Source organism: Chironomus tepperi, unplaced genomic scaffold (assembly GCF_022539635.2).
Source record: "Chironomus tepperi strain 1889 unplaced genomic scaffold, CSIRO-AGI_Ctep_v1 contig_58, whole genome shotgun sequence".
Taxonomy (NCBI): Eukaryota; Metazoa; Arthropoda; class Insecta; order Diptera; family Chironomidae; genus Chironomus; species Chironomus tepperi.
The window spans coordinates 148,406-170,739 of record NW_027226180.1 but is presented as its reverse complement, the minus strand read 5'-3'; the positions used below and the strand labels follow the sequence as shown (position 1 = coordinate 170,739).

Sequence of the window (22,334 nt, the reverse complement as noted above, 5' to 3'; positions counted from 1 at the left end):
CAAAAATGTTGAGGGGTTTTGAGATTTTATTCCCGAAATTCAGGTCCCGGAAGATTTTCAGCACTCGGGATGAGACTCTTCCGGGATTTTCCGGTCCCAGTTCCCACATTGAGAAAGAATACCGCCAAATCACCACCACCAGCCCCTAAATACTCCCCTAATCCAAACATCTGTCAATCCCTCTGAACCACAGCTCCCAAAAACCCATTAATAATCTTGAACAATCCACCAACAACCCCCATAACAAATCATAAATAAACCCATAAAAATTATAAACAAAAAATCAATAAAAATTCATCCATATTAAAGTAGTTAATTAATTCCTTTTTTTTTAAAACAATAACATGTTTACTTTATCATCTCATCGAACTCATCAAACTGCTTGTTGTTTACAACTTTTTTTCATGTCATATGATACATCCATAAAAGCCACCCATCAGCCATCATTTAAGCCATAAAAAACTCACCTCAACATCAATAAGTTCACTCGAGCACGTGCACCATGATGGCTTATATGATAAATTTTTCATGCTTGATACTTGAACTGTTTGTGAACTTTTTAACCGACTCCAATTGTGGACATTATTATGCTGTAATCCAGGACATGCAACAATTAGGGATGTGATTGTTAAAATTATTAGATTTTGGTAAATCATTGATGAACTTTGGTTCCTTTTTTTAGTCACTTAATTTATGTTTATAAAAGCTATAATGCTCATTTTCATTAACTTAATTTTGCATGCTTTTTTATCGCTTTTTTTTGTTGCTTCCGTAGATTTTTTTGTACTATGTTTGCTTTTTGCTTTGGTGAATTTTAATGAATTGTGCTGAAATTTATGGATGAATGGTGAATTTTAGGTGACATTTTGGCTGTTGGGAAACGAGAATTGAGAATATTAAGGATTTGGAATTTAGAAATTTGATTTTTTAAATTAATTCTGATTTTTAGGTGCAATATTCACAAAAGTCCTGGATCAGACATTTCCAAGTGGACAAAAATCCATTATAACTAGTTGATGGTGAGCTAATGTCTAGTTGATGACTAATTTTAACGTATTTATGACCACTCGGTACTATCGTACAATTTGTGATATTTTTTACAATTTTCACAAATTAAAATTGTAAAAATCATAATTTTCCCTATTTTTTGACCCCTTAACAGAAGCAGAAATATTAAAATTTTCAAAATTGAGGTTATTTGATGGGCCAAGCCTTGTTCACTGGGTTCATTGCCAATCAATTGTACCACACCCTTCAGACCTGCATTTTATAATAAGATACAAACCATTTTCAAGCTCTGTACATTACAAGAGTCAAAATACGTCATAAGACCTGATGTATGGTGCATATACCTCTGTACAAATTAGGTCACTGATGCCACTTCACTGTTCTTTGATGCTCAAAATTGAGGTTAATTTTTGAATTAATTTTCAAATCTTCAGAATTTATATCCATTCACTTCTGACTACCCAACAACTACTTTAAATCACTTCAAAGACAACTTCAGTTTAATTGCTTTATAAGGGACCTTTCATCCTAACATGTGACATAGATACATAAACATCATAAACAGCTGCTAATTTATAATTCAGAAAACTTTTTTGGGTTTATGATTTTTCACACCTATTAATTATGATTTTATAATTATTCCAATTTATTACTATCATCAGATGACCTCAATATGACAATAATTATTCAGTAAACTGTAAACTAACAGGTGTATGCTTACAGGTGAATGACATTATAGTTTGTGAGAAGTTCTAAATTATTTTAAATTAATTATTTTGGTAACTTTATCCATCATCATCAAAAGTTCAAAAAGAATTATCCGAAAAAAAAACTAAATTACGGTTAATGAACGATACTAATTAACACAGTGGTTGTCAAGTTGTGTGCTTCGGCACACTAATTTAAATACAGGACATTGTATACTAATATACAGAAAAGCAATCAAATTAGGGCTCTCGGTACCAAAATCAAAAATTCCCAGTCCCAAGACTCGTCATGACTTTGAATAATTCTTTTGTATTATCAGTCACAGTCCCATTAAAAGACGGTTAGTCCTGATCCAAATTCCAGTCTCAGTCTCAATCCTAATTCCAATCTTAGTTTGGGTTTCAGAACCGATCCTTTTCCCAATTCTGGCTTTGGACTCGAAAATATCTCAAAGCCGAGACTTCGAGTCTTCATCGAGGATAAATCGAGCAGCGATTTTGGGCAACCATTTATTTTTATTGCGCATAGTTGATTCTAATTTTAGATAGAGATTAGCCGACTTGAGTCAACTATTCCATACCAAATCCGAGTCAACTCTGAGCTTTGATTCCGTCAAAATTGGACAAATCAACATCAACAGTGTTTGGACTCCTGCATGCCATTTTAACGTATCGCCTCACCACAAGGTGACTTAGTCGTACTTTAGTGATCATTTTGAGCCTTTAACGTATATATTGTGTGCCGCTAATCGAAAACGTTTAAGACACACCGCACCAAACCCTTAAATCATATAGTTTTATTTCACAAAATTGTGCTTACACATCGCTTCGATTACAACGCATTTTTCCAATAATCCATTATTCATCGCACAACAGGAAAGAAAATAAAAATGAAAAATTTTAATATCATCAGACAGATCACATAATTAAGTCAGTTTATAAACGATGAACAACCAGAAATGAGCATTTTTTATGAGTTATGGTAGGTCGTGTGGTTGTATTTTACAAAGCAAATATTATGACGGCATTTTAATGGACGTAGAGTCATTAGTGGCAACGACGAAGCAACAAAAACTTGTAAGTTTATTTGTTTATATGAAAAAATTGTGTATTTTTGAGGTATAAATAGGCAGAGATAATGTTTACAATTTTCCTATTTTTCCAACATTTTCCGATTTTCCGAATTTTCTTTTCTCAGCCTCAGACAAAGTTCAATATCAAAAAAAATGATGGCTTTAATACTCGATAACATAAACACATGTGTGTGATTATTTTTAACTTAAAGGAAATTATTACTGCGTGAAAATTTTTCAAATGTCAGATGGATATCATCACTGGATATAATTAAAAATAATTAAGAGCAATTAATGTGATGATATTTCAAGTCGTCATTGCTGTTAATTAGTGGTTGTTTGGTGGTCGTTTCATTTATTGCGTAACTCGTCCTTAGATTGAGACTCGGCTTGGCTCGGTTGAGACTCGACTTGGCTCGGTTGAGACTCGGCTTGGCTCGTTTAAGACTCGGGTTGGCTCGGTTGAGAATCAGCTCGGTTGAGATCCGATCAATTTAAAACAGTCCCGAATTTTTTCCAAAAGTGTCCCGATATTTTGCGAAAATCTTCTGGTCACCCTGGTCATGCTTGATGAGGTATTATTCTAGTTCCTCTATAAAACAGCTTAAAGGCAAACAAATTCAAACATAATCCATTAAATTTAAATACCACAAAATCAAGGGCGAGGTCATAAATGTCTTGATGTGGGCGGAGAGTGAAGGGTGCGGTGAACTTGAAAATTATTGGTTCCGCAGCAAGTTGATAACCTTCATCTCAAAAGACCACTTTCCCCAACTGAATACACCTCCAACATCTGAATAAAACAATACAGCATTACACTTGCCATTTCATATGCCATATAAACCTAAACCATATGATTATATTGTTGCAAAAAAAAACACTTACAATAAGTATATCATTTTGCAAGTAAAATTGGATTTAGGCAGAACAAGAAAACTCACATAAATGCGTGAAAAATGTTCTCTTTTCTCTTTTTTTCTGTCAAGGACATTTTTCCATTTTCTTTTCTCATATTTTCATTTTTTATTCATCTTAAAAGAAAGTGTGCTTTCGTCATAGGGACGTTCAGGCATTAGGGAGAGCTGTAAGGGAAAGGGGATCGGGTTTGGTTCCGTTTCGTGTCACTAGGTTGCAATCTTGGGTTCAGAATGGACGGAATCACGGGATTTACCCTGGTGTGACCAACAACTCAATTCTGAGATTGAAAACCTGCACATCACATTCTTTCATTCTTTCACATGGACACATTGGCTACAAAATGGAAGGAACGGGTCAAAAAATTAAATTTTTCACGTTACCTAACTAGTGAACAGACCCCGACTTTTTACTTTGCCAGATCTATTTTTGTGTTCTATTTTTGTGACATTATGTATTTGTCAAAATATTACAATTTACTAAGTAAATAGTGCCATGCTTTTTGTGTTAATGGAATTTCCCTAAAATCAACATTTCCGGTATCATCTGGTGTAGCCAAAAATGAGGGAACAATTAGAATTCAGGAGAGGGTTACTCTAAATTGAGGTCAAATTTAGTGACATTATTTTCTTTTGAATTGGATGACAAACCGCATGGGGAGTGTCCATAGAAAATTTCGGGTGTCATTCGATTCTGGGTCTCTTAGATGATATGAGTCCCTCAACCGAGCTGAGTTCAACCGAGCTACGTCAAAGCAGAGCAGAATCTCAACTGAGCTGGATTATAACCGAACTAAGATTCAATCGAACTGAATCTCAATCGAGTCTGTTTGAGTCTCAATTATACAATTATGAAGATTATTAAGATTCAATCCTCAACGAGGTGTCCAGTGTCCATTCCCTCTTCCTCCTTTACCCCACTCCTCCCCCACCCTCGCATTCCATGTGCCGCTCTGAGTCTGACTTTTAAGTCATTCAAAACTAACCTTTTGTGTCCCTCACATCCAACAATTTTTTCTTTTTCTTCGCAGTTCATTGAATTTTTTTCTTTCTCTTTTTTTTCTTTATTTTAAACTCGTCAATTTTAAGTGTTTATAATTAATTTTCATGCTCAGAGACAGACTCGCATGTTGATGATTAAAATTTCATCACTAATTAAATTGACAATTTTCGGGAAACATTTTTTTGTGAGCATTTTTAATGCAATTTTTGGATTTTGATGTGATGAAATAAGGGGCCGTTCACTTATTACGTTCGCTTTTTAGGGGGGAGGGATCTAGACTAGCCTAACGAAATAAGTGAACAGCCCCTTAAAGATCTTTAAATCTGACTTTTTGGATAGTAAAAGAGCTCAGGGAAGACCAAGGAACTTCTGGAAAGAAACTGTCGATAGAGAGAGTATTGCACTTAGTATTGGTAATTGACAGGCAGAAGCCAGCAAAAGAACCTGCTTCAAGCGTCTCTTGAGGGAGCCAATCAATCATAATTGATTCTGTACGGCCATCAATGCCGTAAGTAAGCATCATGAAATTTTATCGACAATATTAATTAAAGCAGTAATCAGTTGATGAGTAAATTGGCAGTAAAAAATCAATAATTTGGGTTAATACATGATAAGAAAAATTAATTTACTGATGATCTAATCCATCCGTCGATAAAACTTTTTTTATTAGATAACAAAAACTTTATGTACTTTGAGAGCATAAAGAGCTGATCTGCTTCTTGATTGTCGACCCTTTTATGAAGAATGCAATTGTGAGATTTTGGGGTACTTGGGACGAAGTTTTAGATATTTAAAAGGTGAATTTGGAACTTTTTTTATTAATATAATTTTGGTCATTTTTCGTATGCTTTCCCGAAATCCCGGTTCCGGAAGATTTTGGGGATTTGGGACGGCACCTGGACAGTACCGGGATGAGACAGTACTTTCTCAGAATTTCCCGATCCCGATAGCGAGCAAGCATATTGATAATGAGCCTTGACAGAAACAGCACACGGCTTAGAGCTGCATTTCCAAAATACCATGGCGTTTCTCATCACTGCTCTAGAAAATATAAATATTGCCTAAATTTAATAAAATCTCGTGTTAAAGAATGCTTCTTTGAGGATCATTGTCATGCTAATGAATTAAATTAATGAAAGCGAGCTATAATAATGAATAATGATGAAATAAAGTAACACGGCTTATCAGGTACATCGCCTGAAATATTGTGATAGGGAGAGATATGAGGGAGGAGGGGAGTGAGGGGTGAGGATGAGAGGGGAGTGAGGGATGTGAGGATGCGGAGAAGTGGAATGATGGATTTTGGCATTTTTTGATTTTATTTTAAAAAATCTTAGAAAATTGAAGAAATTCTTTGAAGAAATGGCAAGTTGATCCTCTTTTCTCCAGAATACGACCCTACTTATAGCTACATAAAATGGAATGAACTACATTTAAAAAAAAATTCAAATTTTTTTTAATACACAACATTTCCACAAAATATGCCTAATGCCAAGCAATACCAAGGCACTTAAAATTTATTCGAAGAAAATGACATGAATAACCAGAGACTAAAATGAATGAAAAAAATCTTTGATGAAAAAAATCATTTTTTTTTCATAAAACGTACATTATTACGTAGAATTTAATCACGTAAGCTTCATAATTACGTAGAATTTCATCACGCAGGGCAAAAAACATTGTTTAAAATTTTTCTCAAAAGTTTTGTGTCAATCATGATGAAAATTTTGAAATTTTTTTAGCTCAAATATTGAATTAAACTAGAGTATTTTGAAACTTTACATGTTATTTAACTATATTTAATATATTAGTGTAGTTTTCTAGTGTTTCATCATGAAAAAAAATGATTTTTTTCATCAAAGATTTTTTTCATTCATTTTATTCTCTGTGAATAACATTAAGAAGCACACAAAGAAAATCTTTACCAACATCTCACGAACATATGGCTTCAAATTAATTTATTGTTTTAGATAAAAATGAAAATAAATGAATCCAATAAAAAAGAACAAGTCCTTTGGGAGGAAAGAAACAATGAATAATTTTAAAGTAATTTATTTAAAGGACGCTTTTAGGATTTAAGACTGTTCTTTAAATGTGTTTTAAGGAAGCGAGATTTGATCCCGAGTAGCACAATTTTGAGGAGGAGAAGATTGGGAATTGATTTCAAATCTAGAATTAGGCCAGGCAGAGTTTGAAGTCTTTTTGAATTTTGTATCTGGTCGATTCGATTCTAGTTCACTTTTTCATGTAAATTTCGAGTTAATTTCTTACTCTGTGCCAGAGTTATGTCAATTTGGAGTTCGATTTTTGATCAATTATCAGATTAGCTCTGTTAAGGAATGCGACAAACTACATTAAACACTATAAAAGTGGATCTACCACCCATCATGGTGCCATCATGGCAAATTCATGTCTTATCATTAATACAATGACACGTAGCGGTGACCTAGCAAAGACATGGTGCTGCTCGCGATAAGATCAACATAAAATGTAAATCGGTGCTCCAATTCAACTAGAATTACGACTGTAATTGACAATTCTATGAGAATTTCTATCCTAAAACACGATGAGCGTACTTAATGGTACTTTACAAGGGTATATTGAGGGATGGGAGGGGTTTTTGGTGCCTAAATTTCCAATTTTTGATGAAAAATTGCTCAATTTTGTAGGAAATTTCGATACAAAATCCAAAATTGTCAAAAAAAAATTGTTAAAATTGTAAAAAATTGTCCCCAAAATTTCGGGCTACTTCCCAAATTCCACTTTAATTTCACATCACCTATTCCCCCCTCCCCTGCCTCAATACATTCCCTACCAACACCCCTGCCACTCTGATCCCAAACACTCTAAGTGTTAGTTGACATTAAGCTGAATCTAAAAATTTATTTCCAAAACACACAAAAACAGCAAATGTTTTTGTAAAAATTTTAAACAAAGCTTCTCTCTTTTTTTGCAATGTTTATTATGAAAATTCAAGGCTCTTTTTTGCTTATATAAAGTATGAATCAAGTGATGATCTGAACGGCAGCAGCCTTGCCATTTCATATGCCAAAACTGGCAAGTTATTTACTGAGGATTAAAAAATTGAGAAATTAATTATAAAATTTACAATGCCTTAAATTAAGAACTGAGAAAAAAATTCGCAAAAATTTTTGCCTCTTTTAAGGGAAATTTATTGGATTTTGAGGAAGTACTTAAGGAAAAAGTCACGATTTTTTGACCCTTTTTCTTCACAAGGTCACAAATTTTGTGCATAAGTACTGCTTAACATTTACTTAGTTCCGTTATTATGTTTGCTTTCAAAGAGTACATGGCTGTTGGAGGATGGAGTGGGGTTGATCTGAATATTCAGTCTTTCTGTCATTTTGGTTCGTGATTTTGGTCTAAAAATTCAATTTTAAGTTCGATGTAGAGCTGCGATGACTCTATTTTGGTGTCCGGACTCCGCTGGAGTCTTATTTTGGAGTCTGATTGAAGTTCATTAGATTCCGACTCCCAGTGTCCCACCAACCCTGATTTCATATAATTTTCGCACATTTCCTCATTCCATATCACGAAAAATCTCAATTAGTGCATTTAAGCTATTTGAATCATGCTCTATGTCTTTAATGCACAGCACCCAAACACAAATTCTTCTATTTTTTTCTCAACAAATTCATTGACTTTTGCAGGTTCGACTTTTTGTTTAGATTAAAAATCTATTTTTTTGTGAATTCTTTTTCAGCTACAAAATTGCTCTGCTATTGACTGACTCAATAGGTGTGTGAATTCTCTCTTGTTTTAAGATCATTTTTGGGACGAAAAAGAAGCATGTAAAGGAATTTTGTTGTTTACATTTTCGATTGATTTGAGGCCGGATGTCTTTTGTAGCCGGAGATGAACTTCAAATAATGGATGGGAAAAAAATCAAATAATCTTGAAATTTTCGGTCAGGTGTGACCTTGGATATGGATGTGAGGAATTTTATTTTGATTAATAATCACTCTGTGGATTTTTGTGGCCATCCTTATCCTCTCTTCATCCTCCAACCCCTTCTAACCTCTCCCTAGATCTCCCTCGCCTTCTTTGCCCCTTCCTACACCTCCCTATCCGTCCATATCCGTCCATATCCGTCCCTATCCGTCCCTATCCGTCCCTATCCGTCCCTATCCGTCCATATCCTATTCTATCCACTATCTGCCGCTCTCTATCCCTTTCCAGTCCTCCCTAGTCCTTCCTACCCTTCAATAACCCTCTCTACGCATCTCTAAGCATCTCTACTCCTCACCTTAGAGCAATGTTTATCATCCGTTCCATTTTTTGCAACACATAATGAAGATCAACCAGAACCACACATGAGATTGAGGATGACAAGGCATCTCAGTGACACCCACCTCTGCATTAGAAACTTTCTATAACAACTGAATAGTCCCCTTAATTGACTTCAGTCCAGCAAATTTGTATGGTTCTGTAATTGTGAATAATTGTTCATCTTACCATGAAATTTCATGATATTCTAAGTAGACATTCGGTCGACAAATCACAGCCTGTTCCATTCAGGGTCAATTTACACACGACAGTCAACAAGAAGACAATTTTGTGTTTTCTTTTGTCGTTTTTTTGATTTTCAAGCATAAATAAAGGAAATAATTTATTGAGAGAATATATCAAGTATGTCTGGACATGAGAGGCTGGCTAGTGAGTTTTTGGAGGTCCCAGAAAATTATCCCGTTGGTCGGGATAAATATTTATGGATTTTTGGAGGTCTGACAATCGTCAATCCCTGCCTGTCCATATTGACAGTAAAAATACCATCAAAATGTTAATAATCCCCAAAAAAATCCCAATAGATCTTGTATCCATCCCCAAAAACATACAGCACAAAATCCAATAGTTTTATCTATGTCAATATCACTCATCCATGACCTCAGACATATATTGTACACTCAAAATGGATATTAATGGACCAAAAAGAGAAAAAAATGCTTATTTCCTCACATGCTGTATTTGTACCATGAAATTGTTATGGCTGATAGCTACACGGTCTTGAAAATGTTCAAGACATAATGGAATGTAAATTGAATATTTTTATGTTGGATTGACCGTAATGAGGTTATAAGAAATCGATAAAAGTGGAATTGGGGAAGATTGTATTGAGTTGGGGATGATTAAAGCTGGTTAGAGGATGAACTGGGGTATCATATGTCGGATAAGTGATCAAGGGAGCGTATCCAGAGAGTTAATTGATGTCTTATCAATTTAGGTCATACCTGCCGTGACTCAAACTTGGAAGTGCATCCACTGGACCGTAAACTCTCAAATTCCTGCCCATTCAGTTTTGAGTCACATAACCTCATTCCTGACTCTCAGCCACTCAACAATCCCCAAAAACTTCCTGCCATACCAATCATCGCATTAATTACTTAATCATGAGTATCTTCTTCCCAGCACACAAGCCTCACTTACGTCAGACACAAAAATCGAAAAGAAAATGACAATTAATTGAATTTAATGAATGAATCCATGCCATTTCCTCAATTATCGTTCATTTATACTTTGACACAATCAATTTCTATTTCCAATTTGTTGGAAGTTCATTATTGTGGGTGTTAAAAGAGTGTTGCTGAGACGGGGACTGAATCGTGACAATTGGAAGTACAAAAAATTGGAACACAAATACTTACGTTCATCTTGTTCTTTGTGTTCATTAGTTGCTTGACAATTTTGAAGAATGTAAAGAGAATGAATTGCAACCTTTCTAAAAAGGAAATGGAGATGATTTTGAGAAGAGAATGAACTCTGAAAGACCGAAGATCGACAAAAACCGAAAAAGACCGACAATAACCGACAAAAACCGATGAAGATTGACGAAGACTAACGAAGATTGACGAAGACTGACGAAGACTGACGAAGACTGGCTGAAGACCGAAGACCCGAAGATTGAGACCTAAATCATGAATTCAATTAAATTTGTCGAATCCTTATCCTTCCCAATCTCGGTCTCTAGAGCCCCTAATCTAGACACATCACCCTCCCAAATCCACATAAACCACTCTAGAGTAGACACACGACAGAAACCTTAATATACCTCAAAATTGTATGATTATTTTAACATCACTTACCATTTTTCTAGAACCTCATTCCCTTCACATTAAATTATCGTCATGAAAAATAAAGTTCAGTGATGCTTAAAAGCTTCATATCCTTTAAATTCATCATCACCATAAAAAAATCAAATTTATCTAATTCATCACACTTGTGATGTAATCTTTGAGATTAATCTTGCCTCCAAATTGATCTAGCTTGTTTATCTGACAATGGATCAACTTGTTTGCATCATTTTTTATGATTATCGATTATATTTGGATTTGTCAAAGCATCAATCAATAGATTTGTTTGCTTGGAATAGAGAAAAAGCCGGTTAATCGATTAAAAAGCCCGTTCAAGTTCAGTGTGTCGCTGATTAGGAATTGGATTTGAATTGAATTTGGTACTAAGTAGCTTTAACAGCCAAAGAACGTGCTCTCAAGACCAGAGGAAAGAGAGAATAATGCTGCCGAGGAACTCTTGGAAGGAAGCTATCGACAGAGAAAGCATTGCCTTTGGTATTGGCAGGCGGAAGCTGGCGATAGAACCAGTTATAGGCGACATCTGAGGGAGGCCATGGATCACAGTTGATCTGTACGGCAAGCAAAGGAAGCTCTCGATGGCATCTGTGACTCAATTACTGTCTGAATCATAAAGCTTGTCCAAATTTTCAATTTTGACATCTAACATGGCATTCCTTCATTACCGTCCGACGCCATGTTGTTCTTGGAGCACCAGAACGCCTTTTCCCCTTGTGGATTCCAGTCATGGGCGGTATAGCAAGCTTGTTTCCCTCACCCAGCTACAACACTATTCCGCTTTCGAGTCTTAGAGACTAGTCACGCTGGTATGGAGCCTAATTATGAATCGATCAACCGACTTGTGTTATTCGATTACTCAGCGAAAGACTTATCTCCCACGCCAATTTTGAACGACTTTTATGAGAATTTATTAGAAAATCAGGTGGGATATAGCTCTCAATTGCAGTAATTTTGAAGATTTTCCGCGATTTATTTTTCAACTTTTAAACTCCTGACGATGATGATGATGAATAAAATTAAATAATTCTCAGGAATCTCATTAGGGACTGTTTAGTTATTACGTGATGCTCTTAGAGAGCGGCTGGGAAGGAGACATGAGGAGACATGGAGGAAATGAGGCACGGGGGAAAGGAACATGGGGAGGAAGGCGTACGGGGAGGAAGGAGCAAAAGGAAGTCAAAAAGGAGTCAAGCATAAGGAGAAATGGGGAAGGAGACAAGGGAGAAGTAGCACGGCGAGAAAGAGCATGGAGGAAAGAAGCACATGACAGGAACGGCTGGAAAAGAGCACTGGCAGAGGAGCATGACAAAGTGTCAAAATTTCGGATCATAATTTGGTTACAACGCAATAAAATTTGGTAAAAGGATCAAAAATGCCATCCTTAACGTTACATAACTTCGAAACATTCCCCAAAAACAAATGACGAAGAAAAGGATTTCTCATCAATCCAGCACAAGTTAACTGAAGTGTTTATCAACCCAACATAAAATTTTAATCTATTTTCTAACATTTTTCAATTCACGACTAAGTTTTAATGAGGTTTGAAGTTGTTTTTTTCAATTAATCAAGTGTTGTTTTACGAGTCGGAATTAGTAAATTTGACACTAAACTTTGTGTACGTCATATCCTCTCGAACATTGACCTCAATTTTCAATTAATTTACGACTCTAGTTCTACAATTCGCAGTTATCAATTCAAAATTCCAGCTTAGAGTGCCTCAATTCAAATAATCAACAAAGCAATAACTCATAATCACTTAAACTGACTGTCTGGTGCTACATGATGAATGAAAAATCATGAGACGATCTTCTAAAAAATCTGAATTCAATTAAATTGTTTATGAAAATTTTAAAATCTTTTTCAGTTTTGAAATTAATTAAGAAAATTGAGATTTTAACTTTTTTGACTAACATGACGAAGGAGGGAGGTGGACATGCAGGGTCAATCATGAAATAAATCATGAAAATCAAAAAGCAGACAAAAATATGTGAAATTTGAATAAATAATTGAAAAAATGTTAGACATTTTGTAGGATTGAATTGAAACCTGTAACATGTTTTATTAATCATGACTTGAATTTTATGACATTTTTCTTCGAATTTTCTTTCATTAATTCTTAATTTTTTAAATTGGATAATGTTAAAAATAGCATTTTTAGACCTTATTCTTCACCATTGTAACGCTTTGCAACAAAATAATGAACCAAAGTCCTTGGACATGTTATTAGAAGACCTTTAGAAGCTCCAGTAAGTAAGGTATTAAAGACGGACTTTGTAGTGGGCAAATGGTCGTGAGAACGACCAATAAACTCAAGTAAGGAAGCTATCGATCGAGAAAGGATTGCATTTGGAATTTAGAATTAGCAAACGGTAGACAGAGATAGATCTGGTTTTAAGCGGCATCTGAGAAAGGTCATGGATCACAATTGAGATAAATTCTAGATTTGATTCTAAAATTACACAATTTTTGGTTCTTTTCGGCACTTCAGAGTCACAATTCCATTAATTGCAAAAAATCCTCCAATTTGCTATGATTTTTCAAAGTCATAATCCCCACTAAAATGCTTCCGATCTATAGACATAAGCATCAGTGCACTTGATCTTGATTTACTCTAATCTGATGCTTATTCATTCTTTATGTACTTTTAGGGTCAGTTAAGTAAAACTATAAATTTTGACAACATTTTAATTCTATATAGGGACGCTGCAAGATGTGTACACATGAAAAACTCAATGGAGATTTGGAATTTATGTCTTAAAAATATCTTAGGGGCCTATTTACTGATGACGTAGCTCTCTTGAAGAGATAACCAGATTTTGAGACTTTGTCACACCTCAAATAATTCATGATTTGAGTTTGAAGGGTTGGACGGGGTCCAAAAAGTCAATTTCATGCCTTACCTAATTTATGAACAAACCCCTCCCCATTCACAAAATGACCATTTTCCCATCAATATTCACCCATATTAAATCACAACAAAAGAACCTTTCCCGTGGCTGTATATCTGATTCCACCTGATAGCTACACACAAGGCATTCAAGATTTGAATAAGAACATGCTTGAGTGAGTCGTTTTGTAAAGAAAAGCAAGACTTTATCTCTAAGAAGAATAAAAGTTTGATCTTTTCTGACTGAAAAGGGTTGCTAAGTTGGCAGGAACGTGTTTAAAATTAGGTACAAGAAATTAAGATAATAAAAGATTCATGTTTTCATTAATAATTTGAATTTTGATAGTTTGTGAGGATTGTTGTGTTTTTGATGACACAATCGTTATCTAGATAGACACAAGGTGTGAAAAAAGTTGGGAAAATGTGTCCTTAGGCTGGTGTGGGTCTGGATAAGTGCCGAATTCATCAAAATAGAGTCTTACTGTAGAGTAATGTTGGGTATTTTTTGACTTATTATACTCCGTGTAGTTTTTGGGTATGCGACTGTCTTCCAAAGATACAAGAGCTTATTCAGAACGAAAAGGGGTTAAGGGTCATGTCAGGAGAGGGTTGGCCGTCAAATCAGCGCGGGTTTAAACAAGAAATGAACTCAAAAATATCCAAAATTCGAGAATTATTTTGTTTTTTTTTTCGGCAATTTAGCATCAAGAACCAAAAAGAGCATCAATTTTCTAGCTACACTCCTGCATCTACACATATTGCCGGATGTCGATTGTCATTAAAAATTTATTTAAATTTATTTAAATTTATATAAAATTAAACTTTGTTGATTGTGGTTTTTGTGGCTTTTTATCTTCTTTCTTTTTTGGGATTTAATGATTAATTAATCTGGCAAATTTTTAATGAATTTTTTTTTTTTGTAAAAATATAAATGACTTTATAAGGAGCTGTGATACAGAGCTTTGTTTTTACTATGAATCATTTAATTAAAAAAGTTTGTGAAAATTCCTTATTAAATTTAATTAATTTTTGGATTAATTTAATTTTGATCCACATTGATTAGAGTAGTTTTGAGAGAATTTAAGTTTTTACAAGAATTTAAATTTTTAAAAAATTTCACAAAATTTTAAAAATTTTGAAAATTTAATATAAAATTTAGAAAATTTTAGAAATAAACAAATACAACTTTTAAAATTGACGTTTGTGAATTATTTTTTTAAAAAAAAAAGTATTTTAAATTTGAATTGCATTTTTTAATATTACCAATTTTAACTTATGCTTATAAGGCTTCGCATTTTTATATTTTTAGATTCTTAATTATTTTTCACAATTTTTCAACATTTTTAATTTTCAAATTCTTTATTTAAAATCATTCTTTTTTAAATTTTTAAATTTTTTTTGTAAATTTTTTAAAATTATTTTTTCCTTAATTTGTCAAGTTCAAAAATTGTTTTTATTTTCAATAAATTTTTTTTTACTTATTTTTAGTTATTTTTTTTATAAAATATTTTTAGTTTAAAATTTTTTTATAAAAATTCCTTAATTTTTTTCATGAATTTTTCAAACTATTTTTATTTTTTTCTCACTTAATTTTCCACAAAAACTAAACAAATTAAACTGTCAATTTTATTTTTATTTTCTGTTAAACATTTTCTTTATTTATTTAGATATATTCACACTATCCACAATCTACAAGCACAGTCAGTGACTTTAAAAAATTTCACGCACATTTTTGATTTTTCCGTCCGGCAAGTTGAGAATCCCACGATGAACTAAACACATTTTCTAATTTTTTTTTTCATTTTCAGATAGAAAATTCTGAGTATGAAAAAAAATTTCCTCTCAATTTTCTCACCAGACTTTTCCTCTCATCCATGTCTCGTGTTTTTCCGATGATTTTTACTACTAAGGTCATGTTGATACATGGATATGTGATGATGTGCGGTATATGAGCTGGAATTGAGCCTTAACAGACTCTAGAGAGCCTTAACAGACTCTAGAGAGCCTTAACAGACTCTAGAGAGCCTTAACAGACTCTAGAGAGCCTTAACAGACTCTAGAGAGCCTTAACAGACTCTAGAGAGCCTTAACAGACTCTAGAGAGCCTTAACAGACTCTAGAGAGCCTTAACAGACTCTAGAGAGCCTTAACAGACTCTAGAGAGCCTTCACAGACTCTAGAGAGCCTTCACAGACTCTAGAGAGCCTTAAGAGACTCTATAGAGCCTTAAGAGACTCTATAGAGCCTTAAGAGACTCTATAGAGCCTTAAGAGACTCTATAGAGCCTTAAGAGACTCTATAGAGCCTTAAGAGACTCTATAGAGCCTTAAGAGACTCTATAGAGCCTTAAGAGACTCTATAGAGCCTTAAGAGACTCTATAGAGCCTTAAGAGACTCTATAGAGCCTTAAGAGACTCTATAGAGCCTTAAGAGACTCTATAGAGCCTTAAGAGACTCTATAGAGCCTTAAGAGACTCTATAGAGCCTTAAGAGACTCTATAGAGCCTTAACAGACCCCACCCACCCCCTTAGTACACCCAAGAGTCCCCAACACCCTAATTCTAATAAAAAAAGACAGCCTTAATTAATTAGAGATTCTTATTTATTTCCAAAAATGTCAATAATATGCAGCACATGATAATTTTTTAGTCAAAATTGGTTTCAAAAACTGAAACTAAAATTAATCTTTAAAATTGAGAAACACAGCACAGTTAGGATTAAAAATAATATTGAAGAGATTGAGACTTCCTTTATGTTTTTCTCATTGACGTCCACGTCGTCGTGTTGCTGATCGATGAGCTTTTCATGTACAGAGTCTTTTAAGACGTCCTTTTTGGTCTCGGGAAGCTAAAAAAAATGGAAAAAAATGTTGAAAATTGAGCAGTGCTGCTAAGTGTCATTGTGACATTGACGGAACCGAGTCATGCTACTGAGTGACATTGGTGGAACCGAGCTGTGCTACTGAGTGATATTGTCGGAACCGAGCGGTTCTACTGAGTGACAGTGTCGGAACCGAGCGGTTCTACTGATTGGCATTGGCGGAACCGAGCAGTTCTACTGAGTGGACATTGGCGGAACCGAGCGGTTCTACTGAGTGGCATTGACGGAACCGAGTCATGCTACTGAGTGGCATTGACGGAACCGAGTCATACTACTGAGTGGCCCTGATTAATACTTACCATGTAAACCAACATGCTGATCATGATGCTGAACAGTCCAAGCATTGTTGCAAATTTGGGAAGGTTATAAGCATCTGCTGTTTGGTGGTAGAAGTCAACTGGAATTTTGGACATTAAAATATGAATAAATCGTGTTTTTTTTATAAATTCGAAACGTGTTTTGGAATAATCGGCTATAATTTTGCAAAATATTACAGTTATTTGGATCATGTGCCTCACTGGAAGCATCTTATGGCTCCAAAAACTATTTAAGGTACCAAAAGTCATCTCCAAATACTCACCAATACTAGATGCATAATATCCAGTCAAGTATCCAGCCGATCCAATAGCACCAATTGCTGTACTTCTAATTTCCGTTGGGAACATCTCAGCAATATGTAGGCAGAACAGCGCAATTGCTGGATTACCAAATGATCGACACAATGTGAGTAAAAATTGATAAAATGGAAGTTCCTCTGATGGAAGTGCCGCGCCAATAATCAATGATGTTCCTAATAGGACGGCTAATGAGATGTGCAGGACCTTCCTAGGCAGCATGTAGACCAAAAATGCAGTTACAATGTATCCAAAGACATCATAGATGGTCGACATCTTAATATGACTGTCAAAATCCTCATAAATGACTTTCATGTCACAATAGTTGAATGCAAAGAACCAAAAACAGAAAATGGCCAATGACAGCCATGTCAGGTGCCAATAATTTGGTGAACAGAAGAACCGGACGAATTTGAGTTCCTTAATAATCTTGGCGATTGATAATTCAGTGCTTGGCTGCTCGTCATCCACAGCAAAATCACTCATAATTGGCTTTTTACCATTCAGCATGCTGTATGCTTCCTCGTACTTCCTTTTGGATATTAAATGCTTTGGTGAGTCGACAAGATACCTGCTGGGTAATATTAAGTCATTAATTAACCTCAAAAACTCAAATTCACGTGTCGAACTTACTTAATAAAAATTACCATAAAGGCTGTGCTGTATGCCAATAAAGTTTGATTGACGCTAATATTGTCATTGGCTACAGATGATATCGTGTATTGCCACATCATACCAAATGCTACGGCTAAGTTAATCATAATGGCAAAAATTTCACGTAATTTTCTTTGTGAATTTTCAATCAAAATGACAAAAAGTAGGTTAATGATGCCATAGCCGCAGAATCCGACGGTAAAACGTGACCACATGTAGACGGTTGATGAGTGGAAATAGGTTGGTAAGATTGCGGCAAACATGTATGGAAGGACTGCGATGGTGAATGCTGTTTTGCGATTTCTGGGGAAGAAATTGGAGATTTAGGAATTTAACCTCAAAATTTTTGAACTTAACCTCAAAATGATTGATCTTAACCTTAAAATTATTGAATCTAACCTCAAAATTATTGAACATAACCTCAAAATTACTGAACATAACCTCAAAAATTTGAACTTAACCTCAAAATTATTGAACTTAACCTCAAAAATTTGATCTTAACCTCAAAATTATTGAACCTAACCTCAAAATTATTGAACTTAATCTCAAATTAGATGAACTTAACCTCAAAAATTTAAACTTAACCTCAAAATTATTGAACTTAACCTCAAAATTTGATCAAAACCTCAAAATTCCCAAACCTAACCTCAAAATTATCATCAAAATTTACTCACAAATCACCAATAACTCCAAAGATGACACCACCAAAGATGCATCCTTTATAAAATGCAGTATAAATGCTGGACACATCATCACGACACAACAGATCCATATCATCAGCAAAGGTCTGTTTTGCACCTTTAACAACATGAATAACACCACCAATTTCTGAGCACAATCCACCATCTAATTCATCCATATTGTTAACCATGTCCAAAGCATCACCAAATGACATCTTAGATATTGATTTATAGTCCAACTTTAAAGCCATACAGCTTTGGGTTGAGTTGCTGTATTTTGAAACTTCACGAATCTCATTGATTGTCCAGTTGGTATTTTTGAGTTCTTTTGGTAGACAAAAGTAGTCAGCTGGTTCCTCAAGTGCACTCAAATCGAAGAATAATTGGGAGTAGAAGCTTGATGTGCCGATGAAGCATAGGGCGAAGAGAATCCTGGATGGGGAGACATATGGAGGTTCATTAAAATGTGGCAAGGGATGTGAGTCAAGTAGGCTTCAAGCCAGAGTCAAGTAAGCCTCAACTCAGAGTCAAGTAGGCCTTAAGCCAGAGTCAAGTAGGCCTCAAGTTAGAGTCAAGTTGACCTCAAGCCAGAGTCAAGTAGGCCTCAGGGCAGAGTCAAGTAAGCCTTATCAAGTCAACATGTGCTCCTCGGGATTTTTGATTCTATTTCCATCAATTCTTCCTCTAAATCACGAAATTCTCTTGAAACTGTGTCAACAAAAGCCATATAATGGAACTGCTTATATTCATAATAATGATCAAAAATGTAAAAAGAAGAGCCGCAAAATTATTTAAAGAATTTGACACTAAATATGTTAATTCAATTAAAAGTAATGGATGACAAACAGAATCAAGTGACTCCTACGTCATATAATACTACTAAGGTAATTGAATTTAATTAAACAAAATTTAAAATTGGTTGTTTTTGAGGAAGTTTTTGTTAACATTATGCTAATTTTATGTGATATTTTTGGGTAATTTTGTGAATGTTTTGATATTTTTTTGAAATTGGTGTGAATTAGGAAGAAGTCGTTCACTTGTTACGTAGCTGGATGACACATGGTGTAAAAATGACTGTCAATCTAAGCTCGGTAACTTTCGGGCTTAGCTCTGTAACATTCAGGAAATGCTCGGTAACATTCGGGCAATGCTCGGCAACATTCGTGCTTCACTCGGCAATGTTCGGGCTTAGCTCGGTAACATTCGTGCTAAGCTCGGTAACGTTCGGGCTAAGCTCGGTAACATTCGGGCAATGCTCGGCAACATTCGTGTTTCACTCGGCTATGTTCGGGCTTAGCTCGATTCACGATGTCAATTTTTCCCGTTACCTAATAACTGAACAGCCCCCAAATTAAGAAAATATTGCTGGACACGTTTTAATAATTTATTCTTAGAAACACAAAGACACTATAAAATTTATAGCATAATTTTTATTGGGAGCAATGACTGAATAAATTGACATAAATCAGCAAAAATTATCAATTGACGTAATTTTACACAAGCTATTTTTGCTATTTTTTAATGGTTTTAATTCTTATTTTGCAGTATTTTCTTCACTTGAACCTTTTTTCACAGTTTATTCACAATTTATATCAAATTCAACCCGAGGAGCACATGTCGGTTAATTGATCCGGAATCTGGGAACAGGTCGGGTGACTCTGGTGTGGTATCCAGGATGAATATACTATTTTAGTATCCAAGTATACTATTTTAGTACACGAGACTACAAATTTAGTAGACAAGTATACTATTTTAGTATACAGGTATATCCCGGCACAAATTCATAGTCACCCTAGCCTGTCTCGGGTCAACCCAACCTCAAAACATCTCAACTTACCACAACCACGCATGTCCACTTCCCTTTCGCTTTAAATCATCACAAACAAATTCTTTTAATGTCTTTCTTTGTTCATAGGAACTGTTCACTGTTCCTTTGACAGCTGTCACGTAAGCCAAACTATCTGCTGTCATTTTTTTGTGCACTATTTTTTGATCTCTAAATTAAATTTATTGTTGTTTAAAAAGTTTAAAAGTAAACTTCTTAGTAGCTTTTGTTGAGCAAAGATTGAAATCTCACTGAAGATTTCTTTCAAATAAACAGCAATTTATATGATTGATGTAGACAATATTGTGACGTTGAGGTGATAATTTATTGACAAAATAGTAAATCAAGGTGTTGGATAGGGTTGTGGATTGTATTTTGGATGATTAAAAACTGAATGTGTCCCTAGAAACTGAACGCGTCCCTTGAAACTTAACTTATCCCTAATAATTGAGCTTATCCTTAGAAACTGAACTTATTCTTATAAACAGAACCTTGTCCCAAAAACTGAATTTATCCCCTGAAACTGAAATTGTCCCTAGAAATTAAACTTGTCCCTAGAAACGAAGCTTATCCCAAGAAACTGAACTTATCTTTAGATACTGAATTTATCTCTAGGAATTGAACTTGTTCCAAGAAACTAAACTTGTCCCTAAAAATTGAACTTATCTCTAGAAACTGAACTTATTCCTGGAAAACTGAATTAATCATTAGAAACTGAACTTATTCCCAGAAACTGAACATATCTCTAGAAACTGAACGTATCCTTTAGAAACTGAACTTATCCTTTACAAACTGAACTTATCCCTATAAACTTAACTTATCTCTAGAAACTGAACTCATCCCCTAAACTTAAACTATCCCGAAAAATTAATCTCATCCTAAAAATTGAAATTATTTTAAAAAGCTGAACTTATCCTCATAAACTAAACTAATCCCTTAAACTAAACTCATCCCAAGAAACTGAACCTATCCCTCAAAATCTTTACCCTAAAATGTTTACTCCGAATGAAAAAATTTCCTGATCATATGGACAATAAATTTTGGAAAAGCAGCAACAACATTCCGTTGCGTCACCATGCGATGGTGCTAATTGATACTAAGAATGAGTGGATTTACTTTAAAAATGTGCGAAAAAAAATATACATGTGAAGATATGGAGAAATTGATGACGATGGACTGACTTTTGTTTACGTTTTCATCTTTTCTTTATTGTTTTTGTTTTTGGAGCTTCGTGACTTTTGTTTAAGGTGAATTTGAATTTGTCACTTGGTGCTGGATTTGTTTGATATTTACTGGATTGTTTTGGTTTTTTTTCTGTTTATTTTCTGATGATTTTGAGTTTTGTTCTTGGAATTTTTGATGATAAGATTGGTGATTTTGGGATTTTGAATGGGTTTTGTTGATCTAAATTGATGCAGCTGGGATAGAATGTGCTTAATTTTGAGGTTAAGTTGAAAAATTTTGAGGTTCAGTTGACTAAATTTTGAAGTTATGTTGCCAATTTTTTAGGTTATGTGACTAAATTTTGAAGCTATTGGGCTAAATTTTGAGGTTAATTTGCCAAACTTTCAGGTTATGTTGCCAAACTTTCAGGTTATGTTGCCAAACTTTCAGGTTATGTTGCCAAACTTTCAGGTTATGTTGCCAAACTTTCAGGTTATGTTGCAAAACTTTCAGGTTATATTGCCAAATTTTGAGGTAATGTTCTCAAATTTTGAGGTTAAGCTCAATTTTGAGGATACTTGACTAACTTTTGAGGTTAAATGGCTGAATTTTGAGATTATTTCACTCAAATTTGAGGTTAAGTTGCTTAATTTTGAGATTTTGTTGCTCAATTTTGAGGTTATGTTCTCAGTTTTTAGGTTATGTTGCCAAATTTTGATTTTTAGTTGCCAAAATTCGAGGTAATGTTGATAATTTTGAGGTTATGTTGCCAAATTTTGAGGTTAAGTTGCCAAATTTTGAGATTAAGTGTCTAAATT

The 22,334-nt window shown here is 34.5% G+C and overlaps 2 protein-coding genes across 4 annotated transcripts in view; both read right to left on the bottom strand.

The window, feature by feature from the left end:
* LOC139100039 (lutropin-choriogonadotropic hormone receptor-like) overlaps positions 1–15,177 on the bottom strand; it is a 28,585-nt gene extending 13,408 nt beyond the window's left edge. Inside the window, exons 1-2 of one of the 2 annotated variants that reach the window (XM_070652620.1) lie at positions 14,963–15,177; positions 468–870 (exon numbers count right to left, since the gene is read on the bottom strand). In XM_070652620.1, the coding sequence (XP_070508721.1) occupies positions 468–656 (189 nt within the window). In that variant the 5' untranslated portion in view covers positions 657–870; positions 14,963–15,177. The remainder of the gene's footprint in view (positions 1–467; positions 871–14,962) is intronic. The other variant, XM_070652621.1, reaches the window with a different exon arrangement.
* A 1,102-nt stretch (positions 15,178–16,279) lies between these two features.
* LOC139100148 (solute carrier family 22 member 27-like) lies at positions 16,280–20,593 on the bottom strand. 2 transcript variants are annotated; one of them, XM_070652752.1, is made up of 6 exons: positions 20,365–20,593; positions 18,522–18,959; positions 17,827–18,150; positions 17,160–17,767; positions 16,879–16,976; positions 16,280–16,546 (listed from the first exon to the last, which is right to left on the bottom strand). In XM_070652752.1, exons 1-6 carry the CDS (start codon positions 20,496–20,498, stop codon positions 16,361–16,363), a joined length of 1,788 nt encoding a protein of 595 aa, XP_070508853.1. In that variant the 5' UTR covers positions 20,499–20,593; the 3' UTR covers positions 16,280–16,360. The 2 variants fall into 2 exon arrangements, with proteins under 2 accessions (XP_070508853.1, XP_070508854.1); XM_070652753.1 differs by having other exon boundaries at positions 17,160–17,764.
* Positions 20,594–22,334: the final 1,741 nt, after the last annotated feature.

What these genes read in the sequence shown, in the direction of transcription:
- LOC139100148 (XM_070652752.1), bottom strand. Translation starts at nt 20,498, where the DNA reads ATGACAGCAGATAGTTTGGCTTACGTGACAGCTGTCAAAGGAACAGTG. An exon ending in TTTGGAGTTATTGGTGATTT is followed by an intron (nt 18,151 to 18,521) that starts GTGAGTAAATTT and finishes TTTCTTCCCCAG; the next exon opens with AAATCGCAAAACAGCATTCA. An exon ending in TTTATGGTAATTTTTATTAA is followed by an intron (nt 17,768 to 17,826) that starts GTAAGTTCGACA and finishes AATATTACCCAG; the next exon opens with CAGGTATCTTGTCGACTCAC.